Here is a 14,220-nt window from a genome sequence, read left to right as displayed (position 1 = left end):
CAAAGGAACTGAGGCATAAAGGAGTGAAGAGATTTTCCCAAGGTCACGTAGATACAGACACACCTGCAACGTGACAGAGTCGGGTACTAGAACCCAGAACCTCCGACTCCCAGGCCCGTGTTCTTTTGGCTAGGACATGCTGTTTCTCATTATTAATCGTGGTATTTAGTAAGCAGGCACGATGTATCGAACACTGACCTAAGCACTGTGGCGGATACAGGGTCATCAGATCAGATCAGGTCTCTATTCCACGTGGGGCTCAAATTCTTAGAGGGAGAGCAGGAATCTTATCCCCACTCGACAGATGGGGAAACTGAGGCCCAGGGAGGTTAAGTGCCTCGTCCCTGGTCACACAGCAGGCACGTGGCGGAGTCGGTATTAATCCCTAATTCTCAGGCCTGCGCCCCTTCCTCGGGACAAATCCCGCCTCCCTCCGGGGGTGGTGGATTTAGGGCCGGGATCTGGGAGTTGGAGGCTGTAACAAATACCATTATTGCCATCATTATTATTATTATTAGAAGTAGTGTATTTGCTGCAGAGGAAAAAAAAATATGTTTGGACACTGCTCTCCGATCCAGGCCGACCGGGGGAAGCCCATTTATTGGCAACAAACGCTTCACTCACCTTGTGGTTTCGTCCGTGTTTGTCTAACAGGGAGATGATGGATTTAATGTGCCCCTCTTTAATGATATTCAGAGCTTCCGGACTTTCCACCAACACACAGTGCAAAACTTCGAGAATTCCTAAAAGCAGAGAGAGAGAAAGATTCTCCAGTGTCTGAGAAGCCAGCACGGCCTGGTTTCTAACGTCGATTTAGCCGGCGTGACTCAGTGGAAAGAGCCCGGGCTTGGGAGTCAGAGGTTTTTGGGTTCGAATCCCGGCTCTGCCACTTGTCAGCCGTGTGACTGTGGGCGAGTCACTTCACTTCTCTGGGCCTCGGTTACCTCATCTGTAAAATGGGGATTAACCGTGAGCCTCACGTGGGACAACCTGATTCCCCTGTATCTACCCCAGCGCTTAGAACAGTGCTCTGCACATAGTAAGCGCTTAACAAATACCAACATTATTTGGCTGCTGTGTGGCTTGGGGCAGGTCTGTCTCATTTTCCTCATTCACGGGGAACTGTACTAAAGGCTCGGGAGAGTCCAATACACAGAGTTGGTAGGCGCGTTCCCTGCTGTGTGATCTCGGGCAAGACACTTCACGCCTCTGTGCCTCAGTTACCTCGTCTGTAAAATGGGGATTAAGACCGTGAGCCCCATGCGGGACATGGACTGGGTCCAACCTGACCTTCTTGTATTTACCTCCCGGGCACAGTAGAGTGCATGCCACGGAGTAAGCGCCTAACAATTACCATTAAAAAAAAGAAGAAGATAGCAGTGAGTCAGCTTTGACCCTGGCTGCCTTTGGTGATGTCTCTAAGCAGTAAGAATTTGAATTAAGAAACTGCTGGCAGAAAGAAATAAACGACTGAGAATTCTAGATGGGGTGATTTTGAAAAGGGCAGCTAACTTTGGCAGCTGCCATTTTGGTTTTAAGGGCTACAGCCTGATCGAACATTTTTCTTGAGGTTCCCTTAGCCCGAGTCAACCCGAGGACGCAGTAGACGTTTTGACCATCCTCTCTTAGACTACCAGCACTGAATCACTGCCCCCTTGGGCTGATCGGCCAGCAAATCTAACTCACAACATTTCAAACTTCCTTGGCAGGAGAAGCTTAATCTGTCACACATTGAGATGCTGCAGCTACTCAAAGCGCTATGGCCCCAAGTATGAACCGGCATTCTGCCAACGAGGAGAGGCTTTGATTTCAAAAGATTTCAAAGGAAAGCCACGTTATGTTTCCATTCCTCCATGCCATTTGCAAGTGATTAAATCCCAAACAATGTATTTTTGCCCCCCTCTCTGCAAAGGTGTTCCCTAAATTTAAACTTGTTTTCCACATTCAGTTAGTTACTTCTGCAAAATCTAAATAATGTCAAGTGAATATGCAGAAGAATATGCAGGTCTTCTATGTGTGCTTATTTTACCTTCTATGCAGAGGAGGATGAAGGGGAGAAGGAGGATAGGAGTTATGTGTCACAGTGTTTGATGAAATCAGTCAGAATATTAATCTGTGTTCAGATCAATGAGGATCTGAAAAGCCATTCTTAGCAACAAAATAAAATAAAGTTAAAAAAAATCTATCTTGTGTGTCTAGACCCCAATCTTTTCTCGGCGGTTCCAATTTCTCAGTCGCTGTGCCAAGACATGATTAAAATCTCCTCAGCTCTTTGGATGACAACCTCTTCACACTTCCTCACAGCGAGTGGGAAAAGAAAATAATTAAAAGTACTCTTCAAAAATGGAAAAGCAGAAGATGATCCGGTTCAATACAGGCCCAGGGGAAAATAATTGCCCTCGCATTAACGGATCCTTGAATCACCAACCGTAGACTCTGTAAGAGTAGTTTCACACTCTGGCCATTTTCAATCAATCAAGCGCTCAAATAATACCTCTGAGTGATTCTCCATGAACAGATGCCCGGTGGAACTGCTCTGGGTAGAGGCGTTGGGTGAATATAATAATAATAATAATGATAGAAGTCGTTGTTAAGCACTTACTACGTTAGGCACTGTATTAATCGCTCGGGATAGACAGTAGATAATCAGGTTGGATTCAGTTCCTGTCTCACCTTGGGTTCACACTCTAAGTAAATTCAAACTGGGAATTCCAAAAGCTTGGCTGACGAAAAGCAAATACTATCATTCCATCTAAATGCATTCAATCAATAATAATAATGGTATTTGTTAAACACCTACTCTGTGCCAAACACTGTTCTAAGCCCTGGGGTAGATACAAGGTCATCAGGTTGCCCCACGTGGGGCTCACGGTCTTAATCCCCATTTTGCAGATGACTGAGGCCCAGAGAAGTTAAGTGACGTGCCCAAAGTCACACAGCTGATAAGTGGCGGAGTCGGCATTAGAACCCACGACCTCTGACTCCCAAGCCTTTGCTCTTTCCACTAATCCACAAGGTGATCAAGCTGTCCAACGTGGGGCTCACAGTCTTAAACCCCATTTTACAGATGAGGGAACTGAGGCACAGAGGAGTGAAGTGGCTTGCACGAGGTCACACAGCAGACAGATGGTGGAGCCGGGATCAGAAGCCGTGTCCTCCGACTCCCGTTTATCGAGCGCCTAGTGTGTACAGAACTGTACTAAAGGCTTGGAGGGTTGGTAGACCACAAGAAGCTTTCAGTCTTGACTCCACGGAGCATCGGCTCGCTGTGGGAGACCCCTGAGTGTAGCAGAGGAGGGAAGGGAAGAGGCACTCAGAGAAATAACGGGAAACATACCAGAGGACGCTTCCAGTCGTTCCAGTCTGCTGATGAGCCAGTCGAGGGAGCCAGAGAACTGAGCGCAATTTTTGCGATTTCCTCTGATCAGAGCCGCTGCGGAAAGAGACGCCGGTTTGAATTAGTTTCCCACTCGAACGTCGGGGCGTACGAAAGGCTAGCCACTCGTCTTGGCCAGCTGGAAAAGCAACGAGAACTCCGGAGTCTCATTTATAGGGACGGAAACGCGTGTCCCGAAGCGCTCGGTACAGTAAGCGTCGCGTGAATACGACACTGACTGACTTAAGGGAGTCAACTTTACGAGGTCACCGAACCCCCGAGCTCCGTGGGAGTTGGTTGCTTCCCCGGGTCCGTCGTTTCCCTCCTGTCCCTCCTCCCCTCCTTACCGAGCAACTCGTAGAGAGAGTTGAGAGTGGACTTCCACGCGTCTCCGGCCTCCGGGCCGGCGGCATCGGCGAAGTGGGCGGCGCTGCTGTACACGTGGAGTCGGTCGATGCATTCCAGGACCAGGCTGATCACGCCCTGACGGAGGAAGGCCCGGACCGGACCGCGCTCAGACCCTCCCCGGCCCGGCCCCCGCTGCCCGTCCACCGAGTTCTGCGGGGACCATCGCCAGGCGAGGAGTTTCCAGCAAGAACACCTCGCGTGAGGCGTGAAATTTGCTCCACATTTCTGAAGTTGAGGTGGAGGGGCGAAGTGGGGAGCAGAGGGACCTGGGGTCTGATCCCAGCCTGCTGCGTGTCCTCCGGCAAGTCGCTCGACCACTCTGGGCCTCTCTGACCGTGAGCCCCAGGTGGGGCGGGTAGCCGGTCGGATTACTGTTTATCTTCCCCAGTGTGTGATAAATGATAAGCCTTTAATCGGGGCTAGCTTTGTTAAAAACTTTTTTTTGTACTAGGAAGGTGTGAAACCCCAGGCTTTGATGTAGTCCCTTTTCAAGAAAACAAGGAAATATTTCCAGTCCTTTCACCCCACGTGCAAATGTTAGGGTCCCATGGGCTGAGAGACAAAGCCCTGGATCTGAATAAAATCATCAGCCTTACTTACTGACTGCCTCCTTCTACAGAGCACTGTACTAAGCGCTTGGGAGTGTCAGTCAGTCACTGCTATTTATCGAGCACTGCCTGCGGACAGAACACCGTACTAAGCGGTCAGGAGAGTACAGTAAAGTCAGCAGGCAAAGGATAGTGGACGTGTAACACCCCGGGTCTCAGGGAGGGGCGCGGCATCTGAGGATCGGCGGAGAGGGGCGGGGAGAGGGAAAACTACCTCTTCCTGAAAGAGGTTCTGTCGGTTCTTGAGCGCTCGGAGCCGGTTCTGTTTGTCCTCGTGCTCCAGGTGCTCGTCGGGAGGGTGGAAGTAGCCGATCAGGTCCTGCAGGCTCAGGCTGACCGACTCGATGGGCAGGTCGACGGGGGAAGACTTGGATTTCTTGCTCAGCGCCTCCAGACCCCTGGGGGAACCCCCAAATCAGCCTCTGAGTTTTGGGGGAACGCGCCCGTCGCGTTCCGCTGCCCGGGGTTTTAAGTGATGATGATAGCGCCTGGCCCCGGCTTCTTCCCAGGCTCTCTGGCATCGGGCATCTAGTTTTCTCCCTCAAAACACCTCTGGGAGGCGGGGCCGGGTGGATCTTAAGATACCCATTTCAGAGATGAGTGAAGTGAGGTCCATTCTGTATTGTATTGTAGTTTGTATTCGTATTGTATCGCAGGAGAGCCGGGATTTGAACCGCAGGCTGCTAACTCCTGGACCTATGCTCTTTCCAGAGTTGGGGGAGGCTGGGGGCAGCGAGGCCTTCTTTAATTACCTCTCTGCGGTTTCTTGAGCCCTGTCCGCGTGGCCGGTTTATAAATCGGTGCATTCTGAGTAAGCAAACTGGCCCAGAAAGCACAATGGCTGAACTGGCGAGATAGCGAGGCCCGTTGGAAAAAGCCCGGGCCTACTCGGCCTCTTGCAGTCTGGATGAGCTGGGGCAAGCCCCTTAATATCACTGGGCCTCAGTTCCCTCACCTATAAAATGGAGAGGAGACCCCTTGCCCTCCCCCACTCTTAGGCTGTGGGCCCCGTGAGGGACAGGGACTGTGTCTGCTCCAGTGATCGCCTACCCCCTCTCTGGCGTTCAGTACAGAGTAGGCACCTGATTGATGCTGGCATTACTAATTGGAAACACACCTGAGGAATCTATTGAACAGGAAGGCGGTGCTGCGGATGACTCTGGCGGTCCTGGACTCCTCGTGCTGAGAGCGGGACAGGTTCAGCCCGTCGTCCATGTGACCTTCGTGGTGCATGATCGCCTGCAGGGAAAAGGTCATCTAGGGTCAGCACAAGGCCCTCTCCCCCCCTTCTCTCTCTTCCCCTCCCTCTTTTTCTCTTCCTCTCTTCTCTTTCTATCCCTCCCTTTCTCTTCCTCTCCTCTCCCTCCTCATTAAACATGAGGTCCACGTGGGACAGGGCCTGTGTCCAACCGGATCATCTTGACCTGACTCAGTGCACTCTCTCTCCCAAGCGCTTAGTACAGTGCCCTGCACGCAGTAAACACTCAACAAATACTACTGATGGCTTGACTGGCTGGTTAGCCCATAATAAAACCACAGGAAGCAGCACGGTGCAGTGGACAGAGCATGGCCCGAGACTCAGAGGGTTGTGGGTTCTAATCCCGACTCCGCCACTTTGTCTGCTGTGCGACCTTGGGCAAGTCACTTCACTTCTCTGTGCCTCAGTTCCCTCATCTGTAAAACGGGGATTGAGACTGTGAGACTCACAGGGGACAGGGACTGTGACCCACCCAATTTGCATATTTCCACCTCAGCGCTTAAATACCATAATTATTACCATAGTAAGTACTCAACAAATACAGTAGATACAGTAAAACAAATACTGGTTGACCGGCACACAGTAAGCGCTTGACAAATACCTCAGTCCCCCTCAACATCTACCGCTCTCACCTTGCGCTGAATGGATCCCATCCTCACGGACTTGGCGTCGGCCGACTGGTAGGTGAGCCACAAGCCCGTGTCCGCGTGCTGGATGAAGCAGACCGAGTCTCCGTATTTGATTTCCGACGTCCCCATCCCCTCCACTTCCTTCCTCATCCCCAGGTCCAGCTTTTCCTGGGAGCAAAGAGAAAGTTTGCCGTTAGACCTCTCCTCCAGTCGACGGACACGGTTCCACCACAGGATGACAACCAGGGAGGCGTTCGGGCAAGATGGCTCGGAAACCCCTTCTTCGGGGTCTCCGATTGAGGCCGTGCGGAGGCTTGTGGAAAACGGTGGACTGAATATCTCGTCTGTCAACCGTCGATCCGCCCAACAGCTACAAAGATAAAGTCCATTTTTACCACAGTGCTCTCAAAAGCACTTCTACGTCCAGTGGATTTTAAACTCTGCGGGAAGGGAACGTGTGTCTATCTCGGACTGAGCGGCAGGAGAAGCAGAAGCCGGTTCTTACCCCGGCTCTGCCCTTTATCTGCTCTGTGACCTTGGGCGAATCACTTCACTTCTCCAGGCCTCAGTTCCCTCAAGTGTTAAATGGGTAGTGAGACTGGGGGTCCCATGTGGGACAGGGACTGTGTCCAACCTGATTATCTTGTATAATAATAATAATGTCGGTATTTGTTAAGTGCTTACTATGTGCAGAGCACTGTTCTAAGCGCTGGGGGAGATACAGGGTCATCAGCTTGTCCCACGTGAGGCTCACAGTTAATCCCCATTTTACAGATGAGGGAACTGAGGCAATGTTGTATTGACCCCAGCGCTTACCATAACGCCCGCCACATAGGAAGCACCTAACAAAGCCTGCAGATGATATCTCTTGCAAAAACCTGCCAGGGTTGGGGGGGGTGCGGGGAGTGAGAAGGGAAAAATGAAACCCGAAGCAATGAACGGCTACAGACCCCCCAAAATCGAGTCGTGAGGGCTAGAGGGGCTTGCAAGCAGCGTATATGGCGCTGTTCAACCATCCCTGGGGAAAGATTTGGAGGCTTTGGAATGAGCTCGGCGTTGGCTCGTACACTGAAGCCTCCTCACAGATGGTGTCCCAGCACAGAGGAGAGCAGCTGGAGGAAGTGAGGCGTGAAGGCTTCCGAAAAGCGGGAAAGGAACCCAACTGGCCCAGAGGAAAGAGCACGGGCCCGGGAGTCGGAGGGCGTGGGTTCTAATCCCCGCTCTGCCACATGTCGACTCTGTGTCCTTGGGTGAGTCACTTCACTTCTCTGGGCCTCAGTTCCTTCATCTGGAAAATGGGGATTGAGACTGTGAGCCCCGCGTGGGTCAGGGACTGCTTATCTATTTTAGAACAGTGCTTGGCACATAACAAGCGCTTAAATACCATTATTATTATTGTGCTGTTTCTGAGGGTCATCACCCAATCTGATTATTGAGGCAGCATTTCTAAAAGCATTGTTCCCACAATGAAAATGGCCAAATCCAGAACCCTCTCTGAATGGAATTTTAGCTCTCGCGATTTTTCGGCCTCATCCGTGGTTCAGGGTCTATAAACGCTACTCGACTACGACCTGCCCTCGTTTTGACATTGTCCATCACTCTAGATGACACTGCCGAGGGAGAAGGTCATGTTCATGACCCCAGAGCTAATCAGATGGAAATGGTGCCTCCGCGGGGTTTAGAAGCCTAAAAAAAAAATCACCGCTCGGAAGCATAACGTTTAAAGGTTGGCAAGAGCCACCGCCTGATTAAAACTGACACGTTTCAGCCCACTTGAATGTGTGGAGGTGGCTGTTGAAAGTTCTGGGAAAGAGTAAAGGGAAGAGATTATATAAGAGAGAGGTGCACAAAAACACATCTGACAGTCTTTGTTATGTAAAATATTTTTCCTCTCACGAAGACAGACGTAGGTAACGCTTTAAAAAATTCTCTAACGTTCGGCCTCCCTTGGATTTAGAGGTGAGGGCTATCACCTGTCTCCCTTGTCAGATCTCGGGAAGCTGAGGCTGAAGAGAACCAGCGCCCTGGCTCGAGTGAAAGATCTCTCTCTCCAAGCCCTGACATCTTCGGCACGGAGCGGCTATTTGGTGCTAGCGCCTCCGAAAGGTTCAGTCCACTGTACATTCGATTTTCTGTTTCGGCTACTGTATTTTATGGTAGTCGTTGAGCGCTTACTAAGTGCCAGGCACCCTACTAAGCGCTGGGGCAGATACAAGTTCATCAGGTTGGACACGGTCCCCGTCCCAACATCTCGTAGGCCTCAGTTCCTCATCTGGAAAATGGGGATTAAGACCCTGAGCCGCACGAAGGACAGGGACCGTGTCCAACCTGATTGACTTGCACTGACTGACCTTTATCTACTCCAGTCCTTACAACGGTGTTTTCGCCCATAGTAACCACTGAACAAGTAGCATAGTTATTATCATCACACAGGATTCACGGTCTTAATCCCCATTTTACAGATGAGGGAACTGAGGCACAAGGTCACCCAGCAGACAAGTGGCAGAGCCGGGATTAGAACTCCCCTCCGCTCCCCTCAGCACTGTCCTCATCTGTATATATTATTACCCTATTTATTCTGTTAATTGAGATGTACATCCCCTTGATTCTATTTATCGTGATAACGGTGTCTTGTTTTGGCTTTGTTCCGTTTTGCTCTGCTGTCTGTCTCCCCCGATTAGACTGTGAGCCCATCACTGGGCAGGGATTGTCTCTAACTATTGCTGAATTGTACATTCCAAGTGCTCAGTACAGTGCTCTGCACATAGTAACCGCTCAATAAATACTGTTGAATGAATGAATGAACTTCCAGGCCCCTATTCTAATAACTAGGTCCTGCTGCTTCAATTTGTAATTTACCTCTACTTGTAACTCTGTATTCTATTTTTAACATCTCTGTCTCTCATTCTACAAAGTGTGTGCTGTTGGGGATAAGGGAATGTGTCCCTTCTTAGTCTTTTGCTTCCCAAGTGTTTCTTATAGTGCACTGATGCCAGTGGGTGCTCAGTAGAGACCACTATTATGACTACAGTGACCATTAAGAGGTTTTTTTAATCTTTTCACATGGGAGCAGCTTGGGTTTTGGGGGTTAGTAAATACTCATCTCTCATCACTGACTCGGCATTCACGTCCTCCCTCTGGATTGTAGCTCCTTGCCCCTTAACCTCTGACCCCCTCAACCTCATCTATCTTGTCCCTGACCCCTTGCCCACGTCCTTCCTCCGACCTACAATTCCTTCTCCCTTCATAATAATAATAGTTGTGGTATTTGTTAAGCGCTTACTATGTGCCATGCACTCTACTAAGCGCTGGGCAAGCAAATCAGGGTGGGCGCAGTCCCTGTCCCACAAAGGGCTCACAGTCTTAATCCCCATTTCCCAGATGACTGAAGGCCAGAGAAGTGACTTGCCCAAGGTCACAAAGCGGGGAGCCGGGACTAAAACCCAGGTCTAGACCGTGAGCTTGTTGTGGGCAGGGAATGTCACCGTTTATTGTTGTGTTGTCCTTTCCCAGGTGCTTAATACAGTGCTCTGCCCACAGTAAGCACTTAATAAATACAATTGAATCAATGAATGAAGGTCCTTCTGACTCCCAGGCCCGTGCTCTCTTCATTAGGCCTTGCCGCTTCTCATATCCTGGGGTCCATCAATCTCCCCCTCCTCAAAGAGCTGGGTACGTGACAGGGATGCGTACTGCCTGACCTACATCTGACTGGATTATGGCCGGCCCTGTTGTTGGAAGAACAGGCCTCAGTGGGAAAACTTCGCCTCTCTGTCGGGGAGCCCTGCAGATAGAGCTGTGGAAAAAAAGGCCCAGCCCCAGGCTGGGGATATTCCTGCGGAGGTTACAAGCCACCAAGGCGCCTCATGATAATGTTAATAATAATAATAATGACGGTATTTGTTAAGCGCTTACTATGTGCCAGGCACCGTTCTGAGCGCTGGAATAGATACAAGGTAATCTGTCCCATGTGGGGCTCACGGTCTTAATCCCCATTTTACAGATGAGGGAACTGAGGCCCAGGGAAGTAAAGCGACTTGCCCAAGGTCACACGGCAGACAAATGACAGAGCCGGAATTAGAACCCACGACCTCTGACTCCCGAGCCCGGGCTCTTTCCACTAAGAAACAGCACAGGCTTGAATCAGGATCGAGGTCACAAGGATCGTTCCTCTATGACATTGATTGCAAAGGTATTTCTGGGGACTGCAGGCTCACAATCTATTAACTAAGCAAATCTGGTGAGGAAGAGGGCAGAAAGCCTGGCCTAGTGGAAAGAGTCGGAGAGTCGGAGGACCCGGATTCTCATCCCGGCTCCGCCGCAGGCCTGCTGTGTGTGACCTTGGGCCAGTCACTTCACTTCCCTGGCCCTCGGTTTCCTCCTCTGTGAAATGGAGATTAAATCCTACTCCTTCCTACTTAGTCTGCGAGTCCCCCATCCCAACCTGATTATCCTGCATCCACCCCGGCGGTCAGAACAGAGCTTGACTCAAATCAAGTGTCTAAGTATCATAATTATTATTAGGCATTTAGCGCACTCTTCATTTTAACTTGGGCATCACCTAACAGCCGACAAATCCTTTGAAAAGGAAGACATTCTCATTTTATCAGGGTGCAGGTCTTCTAATTAAAAACCTCGTTAGCTCTGCAGAGCAAAGGGTCCCCACTGTTAATTGTTTATTGATTGCTAGGCACACAAAGCGGGCTCCCCACTCCGAACAGTTTTATTGTCTCTTGCTTTGTGGGTTACTTTGCCGAGATAACATTTGGATTTTGTCACATCTGTTCAAATCAATTAGGAATTCTGTGAAACTAAGCTCATCTTCCCTACAGATGCTGCCCTCTAAGCTACAGCGTTTTCTTTCTCTCCCTCCCTCCCTCCCTTCCTTCTTTTCTCTCTCCTTTTCGCTCTCAGAATCCCAGAGGCTCCTTCCATCGCTTGTATAACCTCACTTTGAAAACCTTGCTTCTCTCATCTCAAGAAACCATTTATGCTAATTCCAGACTTTATCTGGAATATTTGAGCTAAATCACCACCAGCACAAGCCCCCACCTCCCACCCTGAGACTTCCCTAAATAACTGAAGCAAATTGTTTTATTTTCGGGCAGCGGTCTCGTGGGGTTTATTTCCCAGTTTTATTACTTCGTCCGGTGAGTAACGAATCTTGGATATTTTAGCAAACAAGATTTGATTGACCAATGCCACGTTCTAAGAGATATGTGCCCGAGGGTGGCATTAGTCAGCAGATGCTATTGCTTTTTCGGTGAGATTTTTGACTCTCTCTCTCCTGTTAGGTTATATGCATGTGATTTCTCAGAGTACTTCGGTTCAGACAATAATAATGACGACGATAATGATAGGTGCTTATTAAGCATTTATAACTGACCAAATCACTCTGCTCAGCTGGGATAAGTAAAGGATAATGAAATGGGATCAGACGCAGCCCTTATTAGCCACGAGATTTACAAACTAAGAACTAGGGAGAACAGGTATCTTATCCCCATTTAACAGAGGGGGAGACTGAGGCCCAGAGACTGAGGTCAAGATGACCAGGCCAGGGGCCGAGCTGGGGCTAGGCCTCACGTCTCCCCCAAATCCTAGTCCTCTGCTTTTATCACCCTGCCTCTACTGCCAGTGATATTTATTAAGCTCTTACCGGGTGCAAAGCACTGCCCTAAGTGCCGGGAAAAAACACCTGGCCCTCCACAATACCGAGAAGCAGCACGGCCTAGTGAAAAGAGCACGGGCCTTGGAGTCAGAGGCCCTCATCACCAACTTCATCAATGGTATTTATGGAGCGCTTTCTCTGTGCGGGGCACTGTGCTAAGCGCTTGGGAGAGCACAGTACAACAGAGTTGGTAAACACGTTCCCTGCCCATAATGAGCCCCACGTGGGACAACCTGATTACCCTGCATCTCCCCCAGCGCTTAGAACAGTGCTTCCACATAGTAAGCACTTGCATATCATTATTGCCGTTATTATTATTAATGAGCTTACAGCCTAGAGATGAGCTTCGAGTCTAGATATCTGGTTTCTAATCCCGACTCTGTCAACTGCTTGCTGAGCAAGTATCTTCACTCTGTACCTCATTTACCTCATCTGATAATAATGACGGCGTTTGTGAAGCACTTACTATGTGCCAAGCCCTCTTCTGAGCGCCGGGGTAGATACGAGATTTATCAGGTTTTCCCATGTGGACCAGTTCACAGTCTTAATCGCCGTTTTACCGACGAGGTAACTGAGGCACAGAAAAGTTAAGCAGTGGAAAGTCTGGGCTTCGGAGTCAGAGGTCATGGGTTCGACTCCCGGCTCCGCCACTTGTCAGCTGTGTGACCGTGGGCCAGTCACTTCACTTCTCTGGGCCTCAGTTCCCTCATCTGTAAAATGGGGATGAAGACCGTGAGCCTCACGTGGGACCACCTGATGACCCTGTATCTACCCCAGCGCTTAGAACGGTGCTCTGTACATAGTAAGCGCTTAACAAATACCAACATCATTATTATTATTATTATTATTATTATTATTAAGTGATTTGCCCAGTCACAGAGCTGACAAGTGGCAGGGCCAGAATTCAAACCCACGACCTCTGACTCCCAAGCCCGGGCTCTTTCCATTAAGTCACGCTGCTTCTTTGTAAAATGGGGATTAAATCCTCCTCTCTCCCCCTGAGCACGGGATCCCCATGTGGGACAGGGACCGTGTCCAACCTTATTTATGGTATTTGTTAAGTGCTCACTATATGCCAGGCACTGTTCTAAGCGCTGGGGTAAATAATCAGGTTGGACTCTCAGTCTTAATTCCAATCTGACAGACGAGGCAGCTGAGGCACAGAGAGGTCAAGTGACTTGCCCAGGTCACGCAGCAGGCATGCGGGACTTCTCTGTGCCTCAGTTCCCTCCTCTGCACAGTGGGGATCGAGACCACGAGCCCTATGTGGGACAGGGATCGTGTCCAGCCCCATCTGTTGCTTGTGCCCACCCCAGTGTTTAGTACAGTGCCCGGCACGTAGTAGGCGCTCTACGAACACCACCGATATTACCGTTACCTTGGAAGAGCGGAAGCAAAAGGCGGTGGACTTGACGTCGGCCTTCTCCTTGTCCATGAGCAGGAGGCTTTTGTCTTCCATGAGGCTCAGGTACTTCCCTGTGGTTATATGCCGGAGTCTGAACGGCTGCCCCCACCGGATGTGACTTCCGCTCCACCTGCTCGGAAAAGGCAATCAATTATCAATCGATCCAGCGTCCGCTGCCCCTGTGGACCTGAGGCCACGGTTCACTCTGACCCCAAAATCTCTGGGAGACGCCCTCGACGGATCTTCCTCTTTCTATGGCATTTGTTCAGCGCCTACCGGCGCGCCGGACGCTGGACTAAGCGCTGGGGCCGACACCGGCCGATCGGGTCGGACACCGTCCCCGGCCCACGTGGGGCTCACGGTCTTAATCCCCATTTTACGGATGAGGCCGCCGAGGCCCAGAGACGCGAGGTGACTTGCCGAGATCGCACAGCAGACAAGTGGCAGAGGCAGGAGTAGAACCCAGGTGTTTCTGTCTCCCAGACTTGTGCTCTTTCCACCACGCTGTGCTGCCTTTTTCTTTTTTTAATGGTATCTAAGCGTCTACTCTGCACCAGGCACTGTTCTGAGCGCTGGGGCCCCGTCCCACATGGGGATCACAGCCTTAATCCCCAATTTACAGGCGAGGTAACCGAGGCACAGATCACTTAAGCGACTTGCCTGAGGTCACACAGCAGAAAAGTGGTCACAGGACCACCAGAATTCTAATAATAATAATGATGATGGCATTTGTTAAGCGCCTACTATGTGCCAAGCACCGTGCTGGGGTGGTACAAGGTAATCAGGTTGTCCCACATGGAGCGCCCAGTCCCAATCCCCATTTTACACATGAGGGAACTGAGGCACAGAGAAGTTGAGCGGCTTGCCC

At 50.4% G+C, this 14,220-nt stretch overlaps 1 protein-coding gene across 1 annotated transcript in view; it reads right to left on the bottom strand.

The window, feature by feature from the left end:
* The window catches only part of RYR2 (ryanodine receptor 2), a 232,928-nt gene that overhangs the window by 149,446 nt on the left and 69,262 nt on the right, over window positions 1–14,220 (bottom strand). The window contains 7 exon segments of the mRNA XM_029047213.2: window positions 625–743; window positions 3,338–3,433; window positions 3,724–3,859; window positions 4,607–4,790; window positions 5,510–5,631; window positions 6,283–6,447; window positions 13,326–13,482. Coding sequence (XP_028903046.1) covers window positions 625–743; window positions 3,338–3,433; window positions 3,724–3,859; window positions 4,607–4,790; window positions 5,510–5,631; window positions 6,283–6,447; window positions 13,326–13,482 — 979 coding nt within the window.

Source organism: Ornithorhynchus anatinus, chromosome 19, assembly GCF_004115215.2.
Source record: "Ornithorhynchus anatinus isolate Pmale09 chromosome 19, mOrnAna1.pri.v4, whole genome shotgun sequence".
Lineage (NCBI taxonomy): Eukaryota > Metazoa > Chordata > Mammalia > Monotremata > Ornithorhynchidae > Ornithorhynchus > Ornithorhynchus anatinus.
This window is presented reverse-complemented; position numbering and strand designations above follow the sequence as displayed.